The sequence below is a fragment of the Dipodomys spectabilis genome, unplaced genomic scaffold (assembly GCF_019054845.1).
Source record: "Dipodomys spectabilis isolate Male_0828 unplaced genomic scaffold, ASM1905484v1 ptg000069l, whole genome shotgun sequence".
Classification (NCBI taxonomy): domain Eukaryota; kingdom Metazoa; phylum Chordata; class Mammalia; order Rodentia; family Heteromyidae; genus Dipodomys; species Dipodomys spectabilis.
The window spans coordinates 10,176,081-10,202,772 of NW_024870746.1; the positions used below are offsets into that span (position 1 = coordinate 10,176,081).

General features: G+C 43.5%; 1 protein-coding gene across 4 annotated transcripts in view; it reads right to left on the reverse strand.

Annotated features, from left to right (window-relative positions):
* Rprd2 (regulation of nuclear pre-mRNA domain containing 2) overlaps nt 1–26,692 on the reverse strand; it is a 70,164-nt gene that overhangs the window by 36,616 nt on the left and 6,856 nt on the right. For all 4 annotated transcript variants that reach the window (XM_042681393.1, XM_042681392.1, XM_042681396.1 and 1 more), the window contains exon 2: nt 2,679–2,808. In XM_042681393.1, coding sequence (XP_042537327.1) covers nt 2,679–2,808 — 130 coding nt within the window. The remainder of the gene's footprint in view (nt 1–2,678; nt 2,809–26,692) is intronic.

A 26,692-nucleotide genomic window follows, 5' to 3' on the forward strand; every position in this document is an offset into this window, starting at 1 on the left:
TAGATCGCTTGCCTTGCATGCATGAGGCCCTGGGTTCGATTCCACAGCACCACATAAGCAAAAAGAAAAAACGCCAGAAGTGGCGCTGTGGCTCAAGTGGTAGAGCGCTAGCCTTGAGCTGAAGAACAGCACCCAGGCCCAGAGTTCAGGCCCCATGACCGGACCCCCACCCCAAAAAAAAATAGGACCTATAAGGACACCCTATCTCAAAATTAAAAAAATAAGGGCTAAGATGTGGCTTAGTGGTAGATTGCTTTCCTAGCATTCATTAAGCTTTGGGTTTGATTCCTCAGTACCACATATATAGAAAATGCTGGAAGTGGTGCTGTGGCTCAAGTAGTACACTGCTAGCCTCAAGCAAAAAGAAGCTCAGGGACAGTGCCTAGGCCCTGAGTTCAGACCCAAGACTAGCAAAATAATAATAATTATTATTTTGTGCTGGGCGCCAGTGGCTCACGCTTGTAATCCTAGCTACTCAGGAGGCTGAGATCTGAGGATCGTGGTTCAAAGCCAGTCCAGGCAAGAAAGTCTGAGACTCATCTCCAATAAACCACTAAAAAACTGGAAGTGGTGCTGTGGCTCAAGTGGTAGAGTGCTGGCCTTGAACTGAAGAGCTGAAGGACAGCCCCCAGGCTCAGAGTTCAAGCCCCACCAAAAAAATAAATAAAAATTAAAAAAAAAATTGTAATCTGTAACTTATCAAGTCATGGCTAGTGGCAGTAGTTTTATTTTTATTTATTCATTTATTTTTTTGTCAGTTGTAGGGCTTAAACTCTGGGCCTGGATGCTGTGCGTCAGCTCTTCAGTTCAAGGCTAGTGGTCTACCACGTAAGCTACAGTGCCACTTCCGGTTTTATGGTGGTTTATTGGAGATAAGAGTCTCACGGACTTTCCTGCCTGGGCTGGCTTTGAATCCTCAGATCTCAGCCTCCTGAGTAGTTGGGATTACAGGCGTGAGCCACTGGCACCCAGTTCTGATTATTTTTCTTTTTTAATCTTTTTTTTTTTTTTGCCAATCCTGAGGCTTGAACTCAAGGCCTGGGCACTGTCACTGAGCTTCTTTTGCTCAAGGCTAGCACTCTACAACTTGAGCCACTGCAACTTCTGGCTTTTTCTATTTGTGTGGTGCTGAGGAATCGAACCCAGGGCCTCATGCATGCAAGGCAAACACTCTACCACTGAGCCACCTTCCCAGCCCCCTGATAATTTTTTTCTTCTTCATTTTTGTTGGCCTGGGCACTGTCCCTGAGCCTCTTTGAACTCAAGGCTACTGTTCTACCACTTGAGCCACAGTGCCACTTCCGGTTTTCTAGTGGTTTATTGGAGATAAGAGTCTCATGGACTTTCCTGCCTGGGCTGGCTTTGAACCGCAATCCTCAGATCTCAGGCTTCTGAGTAGCTAGGATGACAGGCTTGAGCCACTAGCACTCGTCGCTGATTATTTTGAGGTAGTGTCTTACTTTCTTGCCTGGGGTGGCCTAGACCATGATTCTTCCATTTATGCTTCTGACCACAGCTGGGATGATAAATGATAAAGAAAAAGTGAACTGGGCGCTTGTGGCTCAAATCTTTAATCCTAGCTACTCAGGAGACTGAGATTAGAGGATGATGGATTGAAGCCAGCCCCAGTAGGAAAATACATGAGACTCTTATTCCCAATTAACCACTAAAAAACCAGAAGTGGAGCTTTGGCTCAAGTGGTAGATTGTAGCCTTGAGCAAAAACTCGCAAGGAAGCCAGCACTGGTGGCTCATGCCTGTAATCCTAGCTACTTAGGAGGCTGAGATCTGAGGATCGCAGTTCAAAGCCTGCCCAGGCAGGAAAGTCTGGAAAGTCTGTGAGACTCTTATTTCCAATTAACCACCAAAAAAACAGAAGTAGTGCTGTGGCTCAAGTGGTAGAGTGCTTATCTTGAGCTAAAGAGCTCAGGGACAGTGCCCAGGCCCAGAGTTCAAGCCCCACATAATGACAAAAAAAAAAAATCTCAAGGATAGAACCCAGGCCATGAGTTCAAGCCACAGGACACCATCCCCCAACACACACACACACACACACACACACACACACACACACACACACACTCTAAAAAAAAAAGTGGAGCCAGGCACCAGTGGCTCACACCTGTAATCCTAGCTACTCAGAAGGCTGAGATCTGATTATCACGGTTCGAAGCCAGCCTGGGCAGGAAAGTGGGTGCAACTCTTATCTCCAATAAACCACTAGAAAACTGGAAGTGGCACTGTGGCTCAAGCGGTAGAGTGTTCACCTTGAGCTGAAGAGCGCAAGGACAGTGCCCAAGCCCAGAGTTCAAGCCCTATGACCAACAAAAAAATAAAATAAAAATAAATAAAAAAGTGGAAACTGGAGGGCATAGCTCAAAGTAAAGCTTTAGCCTCGTATGTACCTGGCCTTGGGTTCAATAATCAGCAGCAAAGGAATAACAAAACAGAAACCAAAAAAACCCAGAACACAGGTAACTGTGAATAAGCATGAAAGTTATCCTGAACAACTTAGGCAAAATTTCCTTTTATTTTCAACTATGTGCAATTACTGTTCTTGCTAACTTAGGCAAAATTTCCTTTTATTTTCAACTATATGCAATTACTGTTCTTGCTAACAGGTGAGTGGGCAAACTAAAACTCTAAATCTTAGATCCCAAAGAGCAATAATTTACTTACTTCACTAGAGCAGCTGCTTCAGGAAGTACATCAGCAAACGATTCACGGAATATGATTGCATTTTTCCTTTTACAATTCTGTATGACATCATTGGCAAGGTAAAAGAGATTCAAACGATGGGGGTATGCAGCTAGAGATGACAAAAAACAAAGGGAACAAAATGGGTCATTTTGAAATTAGTTCAACTTATTACAAATAAATTGTTTTCAAGCTGTTAATTCCTTTTATTATATGGATATAAAAAGGATGAATGTAATTACATGGGTGGAAGAATGACTAAAAAAATGGATCAGTTTATAAAAACTATTAGAAATTGATTTCTGTTTAAGGTTTCTGTTTCCTTAAGTAGATTACTTCACTTAGATACTAAGAAAAACAATCAAACAAACAAAAACCATTAATTCCAGAGAAGCTAAAATAAAACACAACTGTTCTCTCAATTATTTGGGAAGTCGAAGAAAACTGACTTGAATAAACTCCAATGGAGGCAGAAACAGACCAAGATTGGTAGAAAGATTCTAATCAGACCTTTTCATTAGCTAATCTAGATATTACTCAGCCCTATTTACTGATTCTGTGGCTACTTTCGTTTGCTAGGTGAGTGTTCTGGAAATAATTTGATCTGTATACATACCTAGGCTAAACTTTCCAAAGGCCCACAACTATACCTTTATTATCTAGAATCTGAGTTCCCAAGTTTCATTATTGTGCTGGAGAACTCTTAATATCCAATGGATGATCCATCATGTTTTGCTAAGTCAGTCAAGTTCCCTGATCTCAAATTTGGTAAGAACCACTCTTAACCCCTTCACTAGACCGCATATGCACTCCGATTTTCATTATATTTGTTCATCAATTTCGTTAAGATCTCACTGTGGTGGCAGTACTGGGGTTTGAACTCAGGGTCTTCTGCCTGCTAGGCAAGTGCTCTATTTCTTGAGTCATGCTCTTAGCTCATTTTATTTTAGCTATTTAAGATAGGATCTTGTATTTATGTGTTATTTGGCATGATCTGTGATCCTCTTTCTTAGGTTGCCTTCAGATGGGGTGACAAGTGCCTATCACCAGTCCAGGTTTTCATTGGTCCAAGGGGGGGGGGGGGTCTTACAAACTTTTTACCTGGGCCAGCCTCAAAACACCAATCCTGCCAATTTCTGCCTCCCAAGTAGCCAGGGTTATAGTCATGAGCCATAATGCCTAATACAATCCTCAGATCTTTATTTTCTCTCATCAGTCTCTTCTAGTATTCAATTATTTGTCTATCAATTCCATAGTATTTGACACATTATTTAAATCACTCTTTTCAAAACTCTCATTCTCTTTTCTTTCTTCCCCTAATTTAGCCTTTGATCAGGTGCACTCATCCACATTCTAAATTTGGACTGAGCTAAACACCTTTATTATATCTTTGTTTCTGCTGCTGGAGTCTGCTAGAGACTGCATAAACTTGGTTTCCCTCTTCAACTGGAACCTAATTGTTACAGTCTTTCCATATGTTCTTAATTAACATCTTCTCAATTATCGTAAAGGTATTTCAAATACATTCCATTCTTCTTTTTTTTTTTTTTTGGTTGTAGGGCTGGAACTCTGGGCTTGGGCGCTGTCCCTCAACTCTTCAGCTCAAGGCTAGCGCTCTACCACTTGAGCCACAGAGCCACTTCTGGCTTTTTCTGCTTATGTGGTACTGAGGAATTGAACCCAGGGCCTCATGCATGCAAGGCAAGCACTCTACCACTGAGCCACCTTCCCACCCCAACATATTCCACTCTTTTTTTTATAGTTTTTGTTGTTGGTGGTGGTGGTGGTTGTGGGGCCTGAACTCTGGGCCTGGGCACTGTCCCTCAGCTCTTCAATTCAAGGTTAGCCCTCTACCAATTGAGCCACAGCACCATTTCCAACTTCTTCTGCTTATGTGGTGCTGAGGAATGGAACCCAGGGCCTCATGCATGCGAGGCAAGCACTCTACCACTGAGCCACCTTCCCAGCCCTATATTCTATTCTTAAGCCTTCTATCCACATTACTTTCAGGAGATAAGTGAATAGCTATGTTTGCAGAAAAAGCAGAAATACTTAGATGGAAATTATCTTCTCTAAAAACAAAAACAAAAAACAAAAAAAAAAAACCAACCAAGTAAAGTAGAGCTGGGTGCCAGTGGCTCACCCCTGTAATCCTGGCTACTCAGGAGGCTGAGAGATATAAGGATTATGGTTTGGGGCAGCCAAGGCAGGAAAGTCTGAGAAACTCTTCTCTACAATTAATCAACAAAAAAGCCAGAAGTAGAGTACTCAAATAGTAGAGTGCTAGATTTGAGCAAAAAGGCTCAGGGACAGTGCTCAGGCCTTGAATTCAAGCTCAAGGTGGGCACCAATACCCCCACTCCACCTCCACACAGAAGTGTTGTAGTCTTCAATTATGTGCAGGAGTTCCAGGACCCCCAGTGGGGGCCTGAAACCACTGATAGTAAAAACTCCTATATAAAGGGGCTCTTTGAGCTTACAACTGGGTTACACCCGGATAAAATCATTATTCTAAGGTGAAAATGAATTCAATATACCAATGTTATTGAATGAATATCATGGCTTCCCAAGAGTAGTGTTTACCCTCATGAGTACATGACCCTTTGAGAACTGTGGCTCATGGCTGCCATCTATTATAAGAACACCACAGAGAAAATAGTGCTGGCCCAAAAAGAGATGGAAATTCAAAATTCAGCCAGGTATGGGCCTGTAATCTGAGCATTCCGAAGGCTTAAGAAAGAAGATCACCAGGCCTGGCACCGGTGGCTCAGAGCCTGTAATCCTAGCTAATCAGGAGGCTGAGATCTGAGGATCACGGTTCAAAGCCAACCCAGGCAGGAAAGTCTAAGAGACTTTTATCTCCAATAAAGTACTCAGAAAATCAGAAGTGGCACTATGGCTCAAATGGTAGAGTACTAACCTTGAGCTGAAGATCTGAGGGACAGTGCCCAGGCCCAGAGGCCAAGCCCCATGAGGAAAGAAAAAAAAGAAAGAAAGAGAGAGAGGGGCTGGGAAGTTGGCTCAGTGGTAGAGCACTTGCCTTGCATGCATGAGGCCCTGGGTTCGATTCCTCAGCACCACATAAGCAAAAAGAAAAAAGCCGGAAGTGGCACTGTGGCTCGAGTGGTAGAGCGCTTAGCCTTGAGCTGAAGAACTGAGGGACAGCGCCCAGGCCCAGAGTTCAGGCCCCACAACCAGGCCCCCCCCCCCAAAAAAAAAGAAAGGGAGGGAGGGAGGGAGGGAGGAAGGGAGGGAAAGAAAGAAAGATCACAAGCTTGATCTACATAATGAGTTCCAGGCCTACTATATAAAAAGTTTTAGTGCTTGTCATAAAAAGCTTCTCTCCAGGAGAGTTTTAGAAAAGGTGTAAATAATTTCAGTAGTAGAAATAATAAAAAGTAGTTACATCATAAGGAACTAACTAGACAAATATAGAAAAAGAGATATACTACAGGATAACTGGCCCAGTTACATCAACAAGTAAATGGCATAAAATCTACAGGACCAATTAAAAAAAAAAAACAAAACAGCTGGGAACCTCTGGCTCATGCCTGTAATCCTAGCTACTCAGAGATATGAGGATCTCGGTTCAAAGCCAGTCCAGGCAGCAAAGTCCATGAGACACTTATCTCTAATAAGCCACTAGAAAACTGGAAGTGGCCCTGTGGCTCAAGTGGTAGAGCACTTGCCTTGAGCTGAAGAGCACAAGGACAGTGCCCAAGCCCAGAGTTCAAGCCCCAGGACCCACAAAAAAAAAAAAAAAAAAAAAAAGGAAAAGAAAACTCACTCCATGAGACAAATAATACTCCTAAGTGTGACCACCTCAATAACCTAATAACTATTCTAGGAGATCCTACCTTTTAAAAGGACCTGTCATTTCATTTCTTTTCTTTTTCTTTATTTTTGTCGGGTCATGGGACTTGAACTCAGGGCCTGGGTGCTGTCCCTCAGCTCTTCAGCTCAAGGCTAGCACTCTACCAGTTGAGCCACTGTGCCACTTCTGGCATTTTTCTGCTTAATGTGGTGCTGTGGAATCGAACCCAGGGCTTCATGTATACAAGGCAAGCACTCTTCCACTGATCCACCTTCCCAGCCTCTACCATTTCTTAATATCACTAAGTTGAAACTTTCAGCATGTGAAACTGAGAGATGAAACACGTATAAACACAGATAGAACTGATAGCTCAAGCCTGTAATCCTAGCTACTCAGGGAGCAGAGATCTGAGGATCAAGGTTCTCAGACCTTTACCTCCAATTAACTACCAAAAAGCTAGAAGTGGAGCAAAAAAGTTAAGAGAGGTCGGGGTGCCAGTAGCTCACACCTGTAATCCTGGCTACTCAGGAGGCGAAATCTGAGAATCATAGTTTGAGCCAGGCCAGAGAGCAGTGCTGTGGCTCAAAGTGGTAGAGTGTCAGCCTTGAACAAAAGAGCTCAGGGACCATACTCAGGCCCTGAGTTCAAGCTCTACAACCAAAAACAACAACAAAAATAACATGCCCAGACCCTGAGTTCAAGCACCAGTATCAACAATCAATCAGTACCATTATTTAGACATTATATTAGATAACAGTTCATTTCCTGATGTTGAGAGTTTGATTGAAGTTACAAATTTGCTGCTAGTATGTATATACCCTTCACCAATTAATACATTAATGCCCCAACTCTCCAAGTGACTTTATTTGGAGACAGGACTTAGAAAGCTGATCATTAAAAGATGTCAGAGGTCATAATGTAGGGCCTTAGACAGAAGCACTAATGCCTCCCCAACACTTGCAAAGTGAAGACAGCCACAGCATCTGTTTACAAACCAGGGAATGAGCCCTGAATTTTCATCAGAAACTGAAACTCAACAGAGCTGAGTGAAGTATACCTAATAAGGATGATCTGAAGAAAAATCTGAGCAGAAAAAGCCTAAAGACCACCTAAGACCCTTATCTCTAACCAGGAAAAGGGCTGGATTTGAAGTAAGGCTCTCTGGAAAATAACCAATATAAAAAGAGCTGATAAGCCAGAACCACTGGTGCACGCCTGTGATGCCAGCTATTCTGGAGGCTGAGATCTCAGGATCACCATTTGAAGCCAGCCTGGGCAGGAAAGTCCATGAGACTCTTATCTCCAATTAACAGCCACAAAAGCCTAAGTGAAGCTGTGGCTCAAGTGATAGAGCTTTGTGCAAAAAGCCAGCCAGGCTGAGTTTAAAAAAAGGTGGGGGGGGGGGGGGGTGAGGATAAAGGAGGAGGTAACAATGCTCCCTATGAAACGTACTCATTACCCTACTCATGTAACTGTACAACGTTTTTACAACAAAAAAAATTAATAATAATTTTTTTAAAAAGCTGTTGAAAGCCCGTGGCTCACGCCTGTAATCCTAGGTACTCAAGAGGCTGAGATTTGAGGATCGAAGTTCAAAGCCAACCCTGGCAGGAAAGCCCTTGAGACTCTTATATCTCCAATTAACCAACAGAAAACTGGAAGTGGCATTGTGGTTCAAATGGTAGAGTGCAAGCTGAAGAGCTGAAGGACAGGGCCCAGGCCCTGAGTTCAAGCCCCACGACCAACAAAAGAAAAAAGCTGAGGGCTGAGAATGTGGCTTAGTGGTAGAATGCTTGCCTAGCATGTATGAAGCCATGGGTTCGATCTCTCCGTACCACATAACAGAAAAAGCCAGAAGAGGCGCTGTGACTCAAATGGTAGAGTGCTAGCCTTGAGCAAAAGAAACTCAGGGACAGTGCCCAGGCCCTGAGTTCAAGCCCCAGGACTGGCCAAAAAAAAAAAAAAAATGCTGATAGAGTAGTTCAAGTGGTACAGGGTCTTCAAACCTCAACACAACCAAAAAAAAATTTTTAAGGGCTGGGAAGGTGGCTCAGTGGTAGAGCGTTTGCCTTGAATGCATGAGGCGCTGGGTTCAATTCCTCAGCACCACATAAGCAAAAAGAAAAAAGCCGGAAGTGGCGCTGTGGCTTAAGTGGTAGAGTGCTAGCCTTGAGCTGAAGAGCTGAGGGACAGCGCCCAGGCCCCACAACCAGACCCTCCCCCAAAATTTTAATTATATATATCCTCATATTGTTACATTCTATGCTCTTCATCAGTAGTTTAATGGACACTGTATAGAGAACTAGAATGTGGCTCTGTGGTAGAGTTCTACTAGGAAGTACAAGACCCTCGGTTGGATCCTCAAAACCAAAAGACAGGAAACAAAATAAAAACCATTCAACTCAAACACAGCTAGATACCACACTTTTCACTTGCAGTTGAAAATATCTATTATTGTTAAACATCTTCCCACTACACCATGAACTCCATGAGCACAGTAACTTCACAGTTAACATTAAACAAGTATTTTGCAGGTCTATAATTACTAATTCTATTGGATAAATTAATACTAACCAAAGACACTCTTCTAACGTAACTTTCACCCATGACTCAGCTTTCCCACCCAAATGTCCAAATCTGCTTTTTCCTTTCAATTACTACCAAATGGCCCGACATTGGTGGCTCATGCCTGTAATCCTAGATACTTAGGAGGCTGAGATCTGAGGATCCAAGTTCAAAGCCAGCCTAGACAATAAAGTCCATGAAACTCTTATCTCCAATAAACCACTAGAAAGCCGGAAGTGGCGCTGTGGCTCAAGCTGTAGAGCGCTACCCATGCCCTGACTTCAAACACCAGGACCATCCAAAAAAATAAAAATAAAAGACAAAGACCTTGCTCTGCATGTTCTGCCATCTCATCTGCCATCATCTAATTTTCATCTCATTCTATTCTAGCTACACTGCTCCTTGAACATACAAGACATGTTTATACCTTAGGATTTTAATTCTAACCATACTTTCGATATCTCTATATCTACCCAATTAACTGAGAGCTATATTCAATTTTCATTCTCTCAATAAAGTCCATGTTGACTGCTTCCTTGAGACTGCTTGAGACCAGAGTGCTTTTACTTTCAGAACCATTTTATATTTTGAATTTTCAGATGAGGTGATCAACTTGTACAACAATCTCTCTGCTATCTCCCCCCGTCCCGCTCCCCCCTTTTTGGTGTTTAATTGGAAATAAGAGTCTCATAGACTTTCCTGCCCAGGCTGGCTTCAAACCACAATCCTCAGATCTCAGCCTCCTGAGTAGCTACGATTACAGGCATGAACCACTGGCACCTGGCCTATTTTTACTTTTTTTTTTCTTCCATTTCATTGTATCACCTTTTCATACAATACTTACTTCTTCATTTTTTAAATTGTCTATCATTTCTCTATCAAACATTAGCCTTATTAGATTAAAAACTCTTAAGGATGATGGATCTTAAATGGCACATAAAAGGCTTTCAATAAGTCATATTAGTTTTGGCAGACAGCAGTCTTATTACTGTTCAGTGCTATATTTATTTATTTTGTGAATCTCTGCTTTTATTATACCAGAAATTTGATAAGCATCTTTTTTTTTGGTCAGTTGTGCGGCTTGAACTCAGGGTCTCGGCACTCTTCTCTGAGTGTTTTTGTGCTCAAGGTCAGTGCTTTGCCACTTGAGCCACAGCACCACTTCTTGTTTTTGAGTAGTTAATTGGAGATAAGAGTCTCATGGACACAAACAAGACCATACTAAAGCTACCAGTACAACTATGGTTATTGCACCATTATTTACCATAGCTGAGATATGGAACCAACCCAGATGACTCTCAGTAGATGAATGGATCAAGGAATTATGTTATATTTACACAATGGAATTCTATGCCTCTATCAGAAAGAATGACATTGCCCCATTTGTTAGGAAGTGGAAAGACTCTGAAAAAATTGTATTAAGTGAAGTAAGCCAGGCGCAAAGAACAATAGGTCCCATGGTTTCCCTTATTTGCAATAACTAGTATATGTCTGAGACAAGCAGAAAAGGTCAGATAAGTTGATGTTAGGCAAAATGACTCAAATGGTTTTTCTTTCTTGCTATTGTTTCTAACACATTTATAAGATTATTTCTTTGTTGCTTTGTATGTCCCTCCCCTTATGTTTTTGTTTCTATTACAATAAACCATGAATTATTCAACATTTCATGTTTTATTTTTTTGCAACTGGGGATTGAACTCAGGATCTTGTAATTGTTAGACAAACGTTCCACTACTTGAGCCATGTCCCCAGTCTGAAAATTTTGTCTGAATTTTTGTCATTTCAAAGACTTTTTTTGCCAGGCAAAAAGCTGGAAGTTGAGCTGTGGCTCAAGTGGTAGAGCACTAGCTTTGAGCACCAAAGCTCGGGGACAGTGGCCAGGCCCTGAGTTCAAGCCCCAAGATCGGCACAAAGCAAAACAAAAAGAAAAACCTGTCGGGCTGGGAAGGTGGCTCAGTGGTAGAGCGCTAGCCTTGAGTTGAAGAGCTGAGGGACAGCGGCCAGGCCCAGAGTTCAGACCCCACAACTGGACCAAAAAACAAACAAACAAACAAAAAACCTGTCAACAGAGTCTACAAGGGCCTAAAGATACAAGACAATTATATAGAGAGTGTAATTCCAAATGGGACTCTGGGAGAAAAAAAGTAATTAGGCAAAAACTACTAAGGAGAACTGGTACAGAGTATACAGGAACTCTTTAAACTATCTTTGTAACTTTTCTATGTTTAAATCTATACTAACGTAAAAGGTCTATTTTATAATTATTCTTGTTGAGCAGAATTTAGTTGTATTTTCAGGGGAAAGATGCTGCAAAATACTCAGTCTATTACTTCACTAGAAGTCCTTCCATTCAGCACTATATTATCAAGTTCCTTTCCCTATAGCAAGCTTTGACTTCACTTAGCTTCTGAGAAGCCACCTGGTTCTTTTATCTTCTCTTTTCCCTAAAATATCTTTCCTTGTTACCAACCTTCCATACTCTGATGTTTCCAGAGTTCTTTTATTGGGCTCATTCTCTTCTCATTTATTTATTTATTCATTCATTCATCCATTCATTCATTTTTGTCGGTTGTGGGGCCTGAACTCTGGGCCTGGGCACTGTCCCTCAGCTCTTCAACTCAAGGCTAGTGCTCTACCATTTGGCCACAGTGCCACTTCCGGCCTTTTCTGCTTATGTGGTGCTGAGGAATTGAACCCAGGGCTTCATGCATGCAAGGCAAGCACTCTACCACTGAGCCATCTTCTGAGCCCTCTCTTCTCATTTAACACAGTGTTTTAAAGTAGACACCCAGCCAGATACTGGTTGGCTCATGCCTGTAACCCTAGCTACTCAGGAGTCTTTTGAGTTCTAAAGATTGAGATCCAAAGCCAGCCAGAGCTGAGCAGTCTATGAAACTCTCACCTCTAATTAGCAGAATGCTAGAAGCAGAAATGTGACCCAAGTGATAGAGCACCAGCTTTGAGTAAAAAGGTTGAGAGCATGAGGCCCAGGGCAAAAAAAAAAAAAAGATAAAGATAAAAGATAATCAACCTAGCTGGGCTCCAGTGGCTAACGCTTTTAATCCTAGCTACTTAGGAGGCTAAGATCTGAGGATGGTGGTTCAAAGCCAGCCCTGGCAAGAAAGTGTGTGAGACTCTTATCTCCAATAAACCACTAGAAAACCAGAAGTGGTGCTGTGGCTCAAGCGGTAGAGCACTGGCCTTGAGCTGAAGAGTGTGCAGGGACACGGGCTGGGAAATTGGCTCAGTGGTAGATTGCTTGCCTTGCATGCATGAGGTCCTGGGTTCGATTCCTCAGCACCACATAAGCAGAAAAATGGCAGAAGTGGTGCAGTGGCTCAACTGGTAGAGGGCTAGCCTTGAGCTGAAGAGCTGAGGGACAGTGCCCAGGCCCAGAGTTTAGACCCCACGACCGGATTCCCCCCCACCCAAAAAAGAGTGCAGGGACAGCACCCAAGCCCAGAGTTCAAGCTCCACGACTGACAAAAGATAATCAACCAAGCAACTGTGGACATATGTACCTGCAGTTTGCCCTTCAAAAATAAAATTTCAGGGGCTGGGAAGGTGGCTCAGTGGTAGAGTGCTTGCTTTGCATACATGAGGCCCTGGGTTCGATTCCTCAGCACCACATAAGCAAAAAGAAAAAAAGCTGGAAGTGGTGCTGTGGCTCAAGTGGTAGAGTGCTAGCCTTGAGCTGAAGAGCTGAGGGACAGCGCCCAGGCCCAGAGTTCAAGGAGGCTGAGACCTGCAAGATTGTACTTTGAAGCCAGCCTGAGCAGAAGAAAGCCTTGCTGGAGGCGTGGCTCAAGTGGTAGAACACAGTGGTATTTTATTTTCAACCGAAAAATAAAATAAAGCAATTCGATTCACTATGTAGCTACAGCTGGTTTGGATTCTTAAAAGTGTGTGTACACAGGGCTTCATTTCTTTCTTGATTATCTTATTGCATTCCCCCACCCTCAACTCTTTTTTTTTTCTTTTTTTGTCAGGCCTGGGCCTGGGTGCTGTCCCTGAGTTTCAGTGCTCAAGTCTAGTTGAACCATAGCTCCACTTCTGACTTTTTTAATACAAATTCCTACTCTACATGTTTCTCAGATCAGGGAACACCTCCCATTCTTTCCTCTCTCCTTTCTTTCTTCCCTTTTTCTTTTCTTTCTTTTTTTTTTTTTTGGGGGGGGGGGACACTCTATTTAGTCTAAAATGATGAGTCGTTCATTCCATTCTGTGATAATGAGTGTCTACCATATGCCAGGTGCCATTTTAGAACCTCTCCTTTCTTTTTTTTTTTGGTCCAGTTGTGGGGCCTGAACTCTGTGCCTGGGCGCTTTCCTCAGCTCAAGGCTAGCACTCTACTACTTGAGCCACAGCGCCACTTCTGACTTTTTCTGCTTATGTGGTGCTGAGGAATCGAACCCAGGGCCTCATGCATGCAAGGCAAGCGCTCTACCACTGAGCCAACTTCCCAGCCCAACTTCTCCTTTCTTATGTTTCTACTGTGGCTTGAACTCAGGGGTCTGGCACTTCTATTTTGGACCACTGTGTTCTACCACTTGAGCCACGCCTCCAGCAAGGCTTTCTTCTGCTCAGGCTGGCTTCAAAGTACAATCTTGCAGGTCTCAGCCTCCTGAGCAGCTAGGATTGCAAGTAAGCCACTGTCACCTCTTAGCTAAAAGACTGAGAGTGCTGGGAGATATAGCTTACAAAGCCTGGTGTTCAAAGATACACTGCCCTCCTACCCCATGCTTACAAAAAAGGGAAAAGAGGAGAAAGAAAAAGGGAAAAAGAAAAAAAATGACAAGAATATGCACTCCAGGGAAAAAACATTGTAGAACCCCTGGGGGAAACAGAAGACTAAGCCTCCAATTAGGAACATCTTTCCTAAATTAGCCAAGAAAAGAATACAATTTTGAATTGAACAGAAAAGCATTTGAAGGGGTTAGAGGTGTGGCTCAAGTGGTAGAGAACCAGCCAATGAGCAAAAGTGTCAGATACTGAGTTTGAGTCCCAGTCTTGGGGAGGGGAAAAAAAAAAGCACTTGAAAAAAAAAATTTTTGGTAGGCCATGAGGCCAGAACTCTGGGCCAGGGCGCTGTCCCTGACTCATCAGCTCAAAACTAGTGCTCTACTACTTGAGCCACAGTGCTACTCCCAGGCTTTTCTGTTTATGTGGTGCTAAGGAATTGAACCGAGGGCCTCATGCATGCAAAGCGAGCACTCTACCACTGAGCCACAATCCCAGCCCTTGAAATGGTTAAAAACAGCAAGAAGATATTAAATCCAAATCCAACCCAACTAGCTACATTACACACAACTGTAAGGATGCCTGGTGCATAAGGACCAAAGCCAAAGGAAGCAGCCAAGCCAGTGGCAGCTAATGATTTATGCTGAAATAATATTTATGTGTAGTATTTGTTTTTATTTGGTGCCCTTGCTGTGTGCAATGCTTCTTGGTCAATGTCACCCTTCCATCTTTCTCCCCCTTCTTTCCCCATCCCATCCTTACCCTCAAGTTACCTAGCTCTATTTTTATAATGTACCCTGCATATAATGTACATTGAATATCATATATTTGTTTGCTTTCTTCCTTCCATTTGTGTGCTCCTTTTCTCATTGCCCACCCCCTCCCCCCAAGCCCCAACATATTTCAGCATCCTATTATTCATTTTGTTAAATCACTTGACTTTTTTGATCTACCACTTAAGCTATGATGCACTCAGTTCCTGGCCTGGAACTCCTTTTGCAGTTCAAGTTGGCCTCCAACTTGAAATTCTCCTGCCTCAGCTTCCAAGTGCTAGAATTAGAGATATGTGTGCTACCATGCACAGTTTAGTTTTTTTGTAAGATCTCAGCATATTGCTAGATTGCATTCAAACTCCTGGGCTCAAATGATCTTTCCATTTCAACCTCCCAAGTAGCTGGAACTATAAGGATGAACCAATATGTTCATTTATTATCAAGTTTGTTTGTTTGTTTGTGTTTATTTATTTATTTTCCAGTTCTCGGGCTTGAACTCTGGGCCCAGGCACTGTCCCTGAGCTTCTTTTTGCACAAGGTTAGCACTCTACCACTTAAGCCACAGCATCACTTATGGCTTTCTCTGTGTATGTGGTACAAAGGAATCAAACCCAGGGCTTCATGCATGCGAGGCAAGCACTCTACCACTAAGCCACATTCCCATCCCTTTGAATATTTTTAAACATTGAAAATGATCTTCCAATATGAAATACAAAATTTTTCTTTAAATTTTGCTGGTGGCTCAGGCCTGTAATCTTAGCTACTCGGGAACCAAAGGTCTGAGAATGGAGGTCGAAAGTCAACCTGGGCAGAAAAGTTCATGAAGACTCTTATCTCCAATTAAATCAGCATAAAGCCAAAAGGAAAGACACGGCTCAAGTGGTAGAATACCAGCCATAAGGCAAAAAGCCAAGCAAGAACCGAGGCTCTGAGTTCAAGCCCCAGAACTAGCACAAAACTATCTAATCAGGTGGCTAATCTGAGAATCCACATTCAAAGGCAGCCTCAGCAGTAAAGTCTGTTAACTTCTTATCTCCAATTAACCCAGAAATGAAGCTGTGGTTCAGAGGTAGAGTACTAGCCTTAAGCAAAAATACTTGGGGGGGGGGGGGGGGGAAGAGGATGGGAAGGGATGGGAAGGGGAAACAAAAGAGGAGGCTACGATGCTTGAAAAAAATATGCTCATTATCTTGCCCATGTAATTGTAACCCCTCTGTACAGTATTTTCACAATTAAAAAAAAAATACTCAGGGACAACCCCTAGGCCCTGAGTTCAAGCCCCAGGACCCAAATGCACACGTATGCGTACGCACACACACACACATATACAAAAAAGACTGAAACAAGTTATTAGGAATTTAAATAAAGCTGTTTTCTTTGGAGACATAAGACTCACTATGTAACCTAGGATGTTCTCAAACTCACAATTTTCTCCTCCCCTCCCCCCAATAAGATAATTTGGTATTGATCCAATCTCTGTAAGGTATATTAAATTGGTAGGTCTGTTTCATTAGGTAGCCGATGAAGAGAACACCACGAGCTATTCAGGCAGGAAAAGAAGTTAATTTACTGAACTGCTGCCCCCGCCATGCATGGTGGAGAAGCATGGCTGAAAAAGGAAAGCGGGGAGAAGGTAGAGGGGTGACCCACCTGTGGGCCAGAACTTCTCTAGGCCAGGGACAGGAAGAAGTGTGGGCAGGTGGGGGAAAGGTGTGGCCACACTGGATCTGGATGTGACCTAAGGGTCAGGGAACCTCCAAAGGTCAGATGGGAGGCATGTGACCAGAGGTGGCCCAGGATGTGACCTAGTAGGAAGGGAAGGTGAGTGCTTCCAGGTCAGCGAGTTACCTAGGTAAGAGATAATGGGTGGAAACTTAGGCAAAAGGGAGGGAGGTGTCCCTGTGCAGACCTTACAATTTCAAATTTCAAAAATTTGTTTCCTTTCTTTTAATACAGTAACACAGATATTGCTATCTCTTTTAAATCCCTTGAGATGCATTTTCATATTAGCACAATAGCCAAACCGTAAGAGGTTTGTTTGTTTGTTTTGTCAGTTGTGGGGCCTGAACTCTGGGCCTGGGTGCTGTCCCTCAGCTCTTCAGCTCAAGGCTAGCACTCTACCACTTGAGCCATAGTGCCACTTCCGGAATTTTTTTGCTTATGTGGTGCTGAGGAATCAAACCCAGGGCCTCATGCATATAAGGCAAGCGCTCTCTCTACCACTGAACCACCTTCCCAGCCTCACCATAAGAGATTTTTAAATTTCAGAATTTCTGAAACCATAAGATGCTGCTATATCAACAGGTACTTGAAATGTCAAAATAGTTTCCAAATTACGGTCTCTGTTTAATAAGGCTAAACGAAATTCATATTCACTGTTTTGAATTAACCTTTTTTTTTTGGGGGGGGGGGGGCAGTCCTGGGGCTTCAACTCAGGGGCCTGGGTCTTGTCTCTGAACTTTTTTGCTAAGATAAGAGCTCTGTCACTTCCACAGCTCCACTTCCAGCTTTTTTGTTGGTGGTTAACTGGAGATAAGAGTGTCACAGAGCTGTCATGGACTTTCTTGCCTGGGCTAGCTTCAAATTGTGATCCTCAGATCTCAGCTAGAATTACAGGTGTGAACCACTTGTGCTTGACTAACCTTAAACTTTTATGGAGGATATGCAGGATTAATCAGAAGGATTTAAAGTTTAAGCAAACAGACCTACATGAAATAGTATAAAATTTATATTGTCGTTGCAGTTAAAATGATATAACAGTAACCAAGTATGGTCACCCATGCCTGAATCCCAGCCACACAGAAAGCATAGATAAGGTACAGTCAGAAGCACAGAGTTAGGCCTCATCTCAGGTGAAATGCAAGAATTCCTATCCAGAAAAATAATTAAAACAAAAAAGGGCCGGAGGTATGGCTCAAGTAGTAGAGCTTCTGCCTAGCCAACATTAAGCCCTGAGTTCAAATCCTAGTATACATAAAATTAAATTAAAATAAACAAAATAGGGGCTGGGAATGTGGCTTAGTGGTAGCACTAGTGCTTGGCTAGCATGCATGAATCTCTGGGTTCGATTCCTCAGTACCACATAATCAGAAAAGGCCAGAAGTGGCACTGCGGCTCAAGTGGTAGAATGCTAGCCTTGAGCACAAAGAGGCTCAAGGACAGTGCCCAGGCCCTGAGTTCAAACCCCAGGACTGGCAAAAAATAAAAATAAATAAAATAAAATAGAATAGGGTGTATAATAAAAGAATGAGCCAGGTCCCAGTGGCTCACGCCTGCAATCCTAGGAGGCTTGGAGGAAGAGGAGGAGGAGGAGAAAGAGGAGGAGGAAGAGGAAGAAGAGGAGGAGGAGGCTGAGATCTGAGGATCATGGTTCAAAGCCAGTTAGGCAGGAAAGTCCATGAGACTCTTATCTCCAATAAACTACCAGAAAACCAGAAGTGGTGCTGTGGCTCAAGTGGCAGAGTGCTCGCCTTGAGCTGAAGAGCTCAGGGACAGCGCCCAAGCCGAGTTCAAGCCCCAGTTCCAGCCCGGACCAAAAAAAAAAAAAACAAAATGAGCCGGGCGCTGGTGGCTCACGCCTGTAATCCTAGCTACTCAGGAGGCTGAGATCTGAGGATCGCGGTTCAAAGCCAGCCTGGGCAGGAGAGACCATGAGACTCCTATCTCCAATAAACCACCAGAAAACCGGAAGTGGCGCTGTAGCTCAAATGGTAGAGCGCTCGCCTTGAGCTGAAGAGCTGAGGGACAGCGCCCAGGCCCAGAGTTCAAGCCCCATGACCGACAAAAAAAAAAAAAAATGATATGGGGAGAGTGGGGGGCGGGGGAAGAGTTGGTTCTTAGTAAGGATTATCAGAGAGGGGAACAGCATCTTAGGAGATGACAAGATGTTAAAGAGAGAGATATCAGACAAAGTTTTCATATAACTAGATTTATATAGTTTGAAGGTTCATCTTCATTGAGATACTATCTTAACAAAATCTAAGCTTTATAACATGTAGCTTATAAAATGATTGTGATTATATTAACGGCAGTATTTTGAAAAAACACAACTTGTAGGCTTATGACGTCACAAACAAGAAACATCTAATGGTTAGATTGAGTATGGTGGTTCACATCATAGCACAGCACTCAAGCAGTTAAGGCAGGAGGATTATGAGTTCAAGCTCAGCCTGGTCTACATCGTCAAGATTGGTTAATAAAATTACATGGAAGCTGGGAATGTGGCTTAGTTGTAGAGTGTTTGCCTAGCATATACAAAGCCCTGGGCTCAATTCCTCAGCTCCACATAAACAGAAAAAGCTGAAAGTGGCCCTGTGGCTCAAGTGGTAGAGTGCTAGTCTTAAGCAAAAAGAAGCTCAGGGATGGTGCTCAGGCCCTGAGTTCAAGCCTCAGGGCTAGCCAAAAAAAAAAAAAAAATTGCACAGAAACCTCTGAACAATATGCACTGTTAAGTAACAATTGGATATGTGCAGTGCAGAAACTTAATAATTCTATATTATCAAGCAAAGGTACCAGGCGCTGGTGGCTCACACCTGTAATCCTAGCTACTCAAGAGGCTGAGATCACGATTCAAAGCCAGCCCAAGTAGGAAAGTCTGTGAGACCCTTATCTCCAATAAACCACCAGAAAACCAGAAGTGGCACTGAGGCTCAAGTGGTAGAGTGCTTGCCTTGAGCTGAAGAGTCTGAAACAGCACCCAGGCCCTGAGTTCAAGCCCCATGACAAAAAAAAAAAAAAAGCAAAGCCATCTAGGAGACCTTGCAAAAAAAAGAAAAGGAAGGAAGGAAGGAAGGAAGGAAGGAAGGAAGGAAGGAAGGAAGGAAGGAAGGAAGGAAGGAGCAGAAAAAAGCCAAGCAAGAGCATGAAGCCCTGAGTTCAAGCCCGAAGAAGCTCAGTGGTATAATTCCAGTCTAGCAAGTATGACATCCTGAGTTTACACCCCAGAATTAAACCTCCTCCAAAAAAAGAACATTGTTTGTTTTGTGCCAATACAGGGGCCTGGGCAATATCCCTTAGCTTTTTCACTCAAGGATGGTGCTTTAACATTTGAGTCAGAACCCCAGATCCCAAACTTCTGAACAGCTTGGATTACAGGCATAAGCCCAGCACTCAGCAGAATGAGATATTTTTAAAAACTGTGTTTATCTTATCTAGAAAAGCTCTAATGTTTAAAACAAAAGATGGAATTGTTGCCTTTCTCACAAAAGGAGTAGCTAAATTCTACTACTTTCTGTACAAGATGTGCATTTCCTAACTGCACTATCATTAAAATCTGTAGGGTGAAAACATTATGCCAAACAACCACTTTTTGTTTCCTTAAGAGATGTGAAGGTGCAGCTAGTTTGCGCACAGTATTAAGTTCTTGGGCTACTAGGGTCTTTGAGCTCCTATGAATTAAAAATTTCATATACCCTTAGTTCTGAGACATGATTTTTTTTTTTTTTTGGTCGGTTGCAGGGCTTGAACTCTGGGCCTGGGCACTAACCTCAGCTCTTCAGTTCAAGGCTAGCTCTTACCACTTGAGTCACAGCACCACTTCCTGTTTTCTCGTGGTTTATTAGAGATAAAGGTGGCTCAGTGGTAGAGCGTTTACCTTGAATGCCAGAGGCCCTGGGTTCGATTCCTCAGCATCACATAAGCAAAAAAAGGAAAAAGCCGGAAGTGGCGCTGTGGCTCAAGTGGTAGAGCGCTAGCCTTGAGCTGAAGGACAGTGCCTAGGCCGAGCTCAGGCCCCACGACCGGACCCCCCAAAAAAAAAAAAGAGTTTCATGGACTTTCCTGCCTGGGCTGGCTTTGAACTGCAATCCTCAGATCTCAGCTTCCTGAGTAGCTAGGATTACAGGGGTGAGCCACCAGAGCCAGGCTTACACTTGATTTTTTTTTTTTTCAGCCAGTCCTCAAGTTTGAACTCAAGGTGTTGTCCCTGTACTTTTTTTTTTTTTTTTTTGGGTCCGGTTCTGGGGCCTGAACTCTGGGCCTGGGCGCTGTCCCTCAGCTCTTCAGCTCAAGGCTAGCACTCTACCACTTGAGCCACAGCACCACTTCCGGCTTTTTTCTTTTTGCTTATGTGGTGCTGAGGAATCGAACCCAGGGCCTCTGGCATGCAAGGCAAGCGCTCTACCACTGAGCCACCTTCCCAGCCCTATCCCTGTACTTTTTTGCTCAAGACTAGCATTCTATTACTTGAGCTATAGTTCCACTTCAGCTTTTTTTGGTGATTAATTGGAGATTAGACTCTCACAGACTTTCCTGTCCTGGCTACCTTCAAACCACAATCCTCAGGTTTCAACCTCCTGAGTAGCTGCTAGGATTGTAGTCTTGAAGCACCAGCACCTGGCAGATACCTGAAAATTTAAAAACAACGAATGTTAAGCCGGGCGTTGTGGCTCACACCTATAATCCTAGCTACTCAGGAGGCTGAGATCTGAGGATCACGGTTCAAACCCAGCCCAGGCAGGAAAGTCCGTGCGACTCTCATTTCCAATTAACCACCACCAGAAAACCAGAAGTGGCACTGTGACTCAAGCGGTAGAGCACTCGCCTTGAGCTGAAGAGCGCAGGGACAGCGCCCAAGCCCAGAGTTCGAGCCCCTGACCAACAGCAACAACAACAACAAAACTAATGTTTAAAATCAAAAACAAGCCGGGCGCTGGTGGCTCACGCCTGTAATCCTAGCTACTCAGGAGGCTGAGATCTGAGGATCGCGGTTCAAAGCCAGCCCGGGCAGGAGAGACCGTGAGACTCCTATCTCCAATAAACCACCAGAAAACCGGAAGTGGCGCTGTAGCTCAAGTGGTAGAGCGCTCGCCTTGAGCTGAAGAGCTGAGGGACAGCGCCCAGGCCCAGAGTTCAAGCCCCACGACCAACAAAAAATAAATAAATAAATAAAATCAAAAACAAAAACAAACAAAAAAGCCTGCAGTTAAAGCTGAGTGCTGGGTGATTCAGACCTATAATCTTTACTCCTAAGGAGGCTGAGGTCTGAGGATTGTGGTTCAAAATCAGCCTGGGCAGGAAAGTCTGTGAGACTCTTATCTCCAAATAGCCACCAGAAAATTGAAAGTGGCGCTGTAGCTCAAAGTAGTAGAATGCAAGGCAAGCACCCTACCACTGAGCCACTTTCCCAGCCCTTAAAGTAGTAGAATGCTAGCCTTGAGCTGAGGGGCAATGCCCAGGCCCAGAGTTCAAGACCCATAACCAGCCAAAAAAAAAGAAAAAAGAAAAGAAACCCAAACTATGTGTTGCTTATACCAATATAAACTTTATAAACATTTTAAAAATTGAAAACAAATATTTGCTGAAACAACTAAATGCAAACTAAGTACTTAAAAGTGCAATTCATCTTGGAAATGAGCACAAAGGTATATGCTCATAATCCCAGCTACTGGACAGGCCGAAGTAGTTCAGGAGTGGTGCAAAGTCAGCATGGGCAGCATAGCAAAATCCCATCTCCAAACAACAACACAATCATCAACACTCAAAAGTCATTATCTGACTCTAGCATATCTGTGACTCATTTGTACAGATGTTATATGAAAGCTTTGTTGGAAAGCTTTATGCCAAAAGATAGGCTCTGGTGGTTCATTCCTATAATTCTAGCTATTCAGGAGGCTGAAGTACATAGGATTGCAGTTTGAAGCCAGCTAGGGTAGAAAAGTCCATGCATTTCATCTCCAACATAAAGAGCCAAAAGTAGGGCTTCGAGCCAAGTAAGCCAACCAAGACTGGACTGGGTTCAAATCCTAGTTCCATCAAATAGTTTGTGTCTATGGTAGTATTCGTATACTCCAAGTCTAACCCAACAGATCTACTAAACAGGATAGATTACAAAGAAACGGTTAAAAGAGCTGAGCGCTAGTGGCTCATGCCAGCGCCCGGCCAAAATTTTATATTTTTAGCCTAAGTTAGCTTCACATTTAGAGTTTTCTTCTAGTAGTCAGCTTAAATATTCTCAAATTGCTTTCTCTTTTATTAAGCAAAACCAAACAAATGCCTATCAGAATATCAAATTAGCACACTGAGGGAAAAATATAAAAGCCACAAAAGATTTTAAATTTCATTACTCCCTATAGAGAAATGTTAAATATTTGATTTAAACTTTATACAATGTATGTATGTATCAAAACATCACATAGGGGGCTGGGAAGATGGCTCAGTGGTAGAGTGCTTGCCTTACATGCATGAAACCCTGGGTTTGAATCCTCAACACCACATAAGCAGAAAAGGCCAGAAGTGGCACAGTGGTTCAAGTGGTATAGCGCTAGCCTTGAGCTGAAGAGCTGAGGGACAGCCCCCAGGCCCAGAGTTCAGGCCCCACTGATCAACAGCAACAACAACAAAAATCACATAGGCTGAGGGCCTGGAAGCTCAGGCCTATGCAGAGGTGTGGGTGAAATTATAAGAGCACAGACTTTGAGCAAAAAAGCCAAGTGAGAACCTTAGTGCAAGTACCAGTACTAAGTACCAGTACTGGTGCATGCGTACCCCACCACCACACATACGTATACACATACATACACACACAACATACCATAAATATGTGTAATTTTATATGTCAATTTAAAACACTAGAAATAGGGCTGGGAAGGTGGCTCAGTGGTAGAGTGCTTGCCTTGCATGCATGAGGCCCTGGGTTCGATTCCTCAGCACCACATAACCAAAAAGGAAAAAGCTGGAAGTGGCACTGTGGCTCAAGTGGTAGAGCGCTAGCCTTGAGCTGAAGAGCTGAGGGACAGTGCCCAGGCCCAGAGTTCAGGCCCCACGACCGGATCCAAAAAAAACAAAAAAACAAAAAAAACCCACTGGAAATATTTAAATCGACATTCTAGTTACTCTGTGTAGCTTTAGTATGACTAAATATGCAAGTTATTAAAAGTTTCTGTCTGTAATCACAGGTTCACACCTGTAATCAATCCTAGCTACTCAGGAGGCTGAGATCTGAGTATCCCAGTTCAAAGCTAGCCCACAAAGGAAAGTCCGGGAGATTCTTATCTTCAGTTAACCACCAGAAAATGGGAAGTGACATTATGGCTTAAACCACTTTGAGCCAAAGAGTTCAAGGGGCAACACCCAGGCTGTGAGTTCAAGCCCCTTGACCAAAAAAAAAAAAAAAAAAAGTCCATGGACTGGGAATGTGGCTTAGTGGTAGAGTGCTTGCCTAGCATGCACGAAGCCCTGGGTTTGATTCTTCATACTGCAAACACATAAAACGCCGGAAGTGGCCCTGTGGCTCAAGCGGTAGAGTGCTAGCTTTGAGCAAAAGAAGCTCAGGGACAGTTCCCAGGCCCTGTCTAGCACCAAAAAAGAAAAAAAAAAAGCAATAACTGGGTTTAAATCTTGGCATCCTAACCAGGCACTGGTGCCTCACACCTAGTTACTCAGGAAGCTGAGATCTGAGGATTGTGGTTAGAAGCCAGTCCAGGCAGAAAAGTTCCTGTGAAACTCCAATTAACTACCCAAAAACCAAATGGAGCTGTGGCTCAACTGGTACAGTGCCCCACAACTGGAAAAAAAAAAAAAAACAAAAAAAACCTTGGCATCCTGGCTACCCTATTTGTTGGCATTATAACCATAAGTTATTTTTTTTAACCATAAGTTATTTAACTTCTGGATGCTTCTATGTTCTCATATGTAAAATGGAAGTTAATAATTCTGATTTAAAGAGTCATTCTGAGGATTTAATTAATATGTATAAATTTGCTTAGGATAGTATTTGGCCCAAAATAAGCACTGAAAACAAATTAGCTATAAAATACTGTTTTGCTGGGCACCGGTGGCTCATGCCTGTAATCCTAGCTACTAAAGAGGCTGAGATCCAATGATCGAAGATCAAAGCCAACCTGGGCAGGAAAGTCCGTGAGACACTTATATCCAATAAACCACCAGAAAACTGGAAGTAGTGCTATGGCTCAAGAGGGGTAATGCCCAGGCCCAGAGTTCAAGCCCCACAAGCGACCAAAAAAAAAAAAAAAAAACATTTTATGATTTACTTAAGGATCTTGAGATCCAAACTGTAAAACCATTACTATTGATCAAAAAAGTACAACTTAACTTCATACTGATAAGAGAAGAAATAGGGAAGATAAATGGAAAAACTAAGTTGATAACTGCTGAAGAAGAATGATGAGGAGCCAGGTGCTGGTGACTAAGCCTGTAATCCTAGTGACTTAGGAGGCTGAGATCTGAAGATCATGGTTCAAAGCCAGTCCCAGGAGTAAAGTCTGTGAGAGACTCATCTTTAATTAACCAGCAAAAAAACTGCAAGTAGAGATGTGTCTAAAGTGACAAAGAACCAGCCCTGAACAAAACAGCCAAGTAAAAGTATGAGGTACAAAGTTCAAGCCCCAGTACTGGCACCAAAAAAGAAAGAAAAGAATGAAAAAGAAAAGGAAAGTGCAGGGCGCTGGTGGCTCACACCTGTAATACTAGCTTCTCAGGAGGCTGGGATCTGAGGATCACCACTCAAAGCCAGCCTAGGCAGGAAACTCCAGGAGACTCTTATCTCCAATAAACCTCCAGAAAACCAGAAGTGGTGCTGTAGCTCAAGTGGTAGAGAACTTGCCTTGAGCTGAAGAGCTCAGGGACAGCGCCCAGGCCCAGGGTGCAAGCCCCACGACTGACCCCCCCCCCCAAAAAAAGGAAAGAGTAGGCAGGCACTGAGGCTTTTCTTGTAACTTTAGCTATTCAGGAAGTTGAATCTGGGATCACAGTTCAAAGCCAGCCAGAGCAGAAAATCTGTGAGACTTATCTCCAATTAAACATGTGCGTGCACACACACACCACCACCACCACCACCACCACCACCAGCCAAGGGGCAGAACATTAGCCGAGAAAAAAGGAAGCTCAGGGACAGCGCCTACACCCTGTAGTCAAGCTCCAGGATGGGCTAGCACCCAAGAAAAAAGTGGGGGGAGGGGGGGAAGGGGCTGAAAAGCTGAGAAGGTGGCTCGGTGGTAGAGTGCTTGCCTAGCATGAATGAGGCCCTGGGTTCAATTCCTCAGCACCACATAAACAGAAAAGCCAGAAGCGGTGCTGTGGCTCAAGTGGTAGAATGCTAGTCCTGAGCTGAAGAGCTGAGCGACAGTGCTCAGAGTTTGAGCCCGCACAACCGACCAAAAAAAAAAAAAGAGAGAGAAGAAAAAGTGTGATGAGTAGAAAGGAAAAGTAGAAGGTAATATCATTAATTTTTTTACATACCCCCCCCCAGTACTGTTTTTTTGTGTTTCTTTTGCTAGTCCTGGGGCTTGAACTCTGGGCCTGGGCACTGAACCTAAGCTTTTGCTCAAGGCTAGCACTCTACCACTTGATCCACAGCGCCACTTCCAGCTTTTTGTTTATGTGGTATGAGGAACTGAACCTAGGGCTTCATGAATGCTACGCAAGCACTCTACCACTAGGCCACATTCCCAGTCCCCCAATACCGGGGGTTTGAACTAAAAGCTCTCCTGCTAGTTAGGCCATGCCCCTACCCTCAGGTTATTTTTGAGGTAGTCTCACTTTTTGCCCTGGCTCATGCCTGTACTGAGATACATCCATTTTACATCATAACCATGATGACAGATACATACCACTAAACTCTATATCGAGTTGGATGGAGTCCCAGAGGCTCTTCTATACAAGTTAGCCTGGAACCATAATCTTCCTCAATCTCAGCTTCCCATGTAGCTGGGATGACAAAGGTGCATCATCAGGGGCTGGAAAGGTGACTCAGTGTAGAGCGCCTGCCTTGCATGCCTGAAGCCCTGGGTTCGATTCCTCAGCACCACATAAGCAAAAAGAAAAAAGCCGGAAGTGGTGCTGTGGCTCAAGTGGTAGAGCGCTAGCCTTGAGCTGAAGAGCTGAGGGACAGCGCCCAGGCCCAGAGTTCAGGTCCCACGACCAGACCCAAAAACAAAAAACAAAAACAAACAAACAAAAAAAAAAAGTGCATCATCAGAACCAACTATTGATTGAAATGGGGTCTGGTAAGCCCAGTCTGATTTCAAACTATAATTGTACAGATCTTAGACTTCCAAGTTGCTAGGATTATAAGCTTAAACCACTAGCACCCACCCATTTCGTGTGTGTGTGTGTGTGTGTGTGTGTGTGTGTGTGTGTGTGTGTGT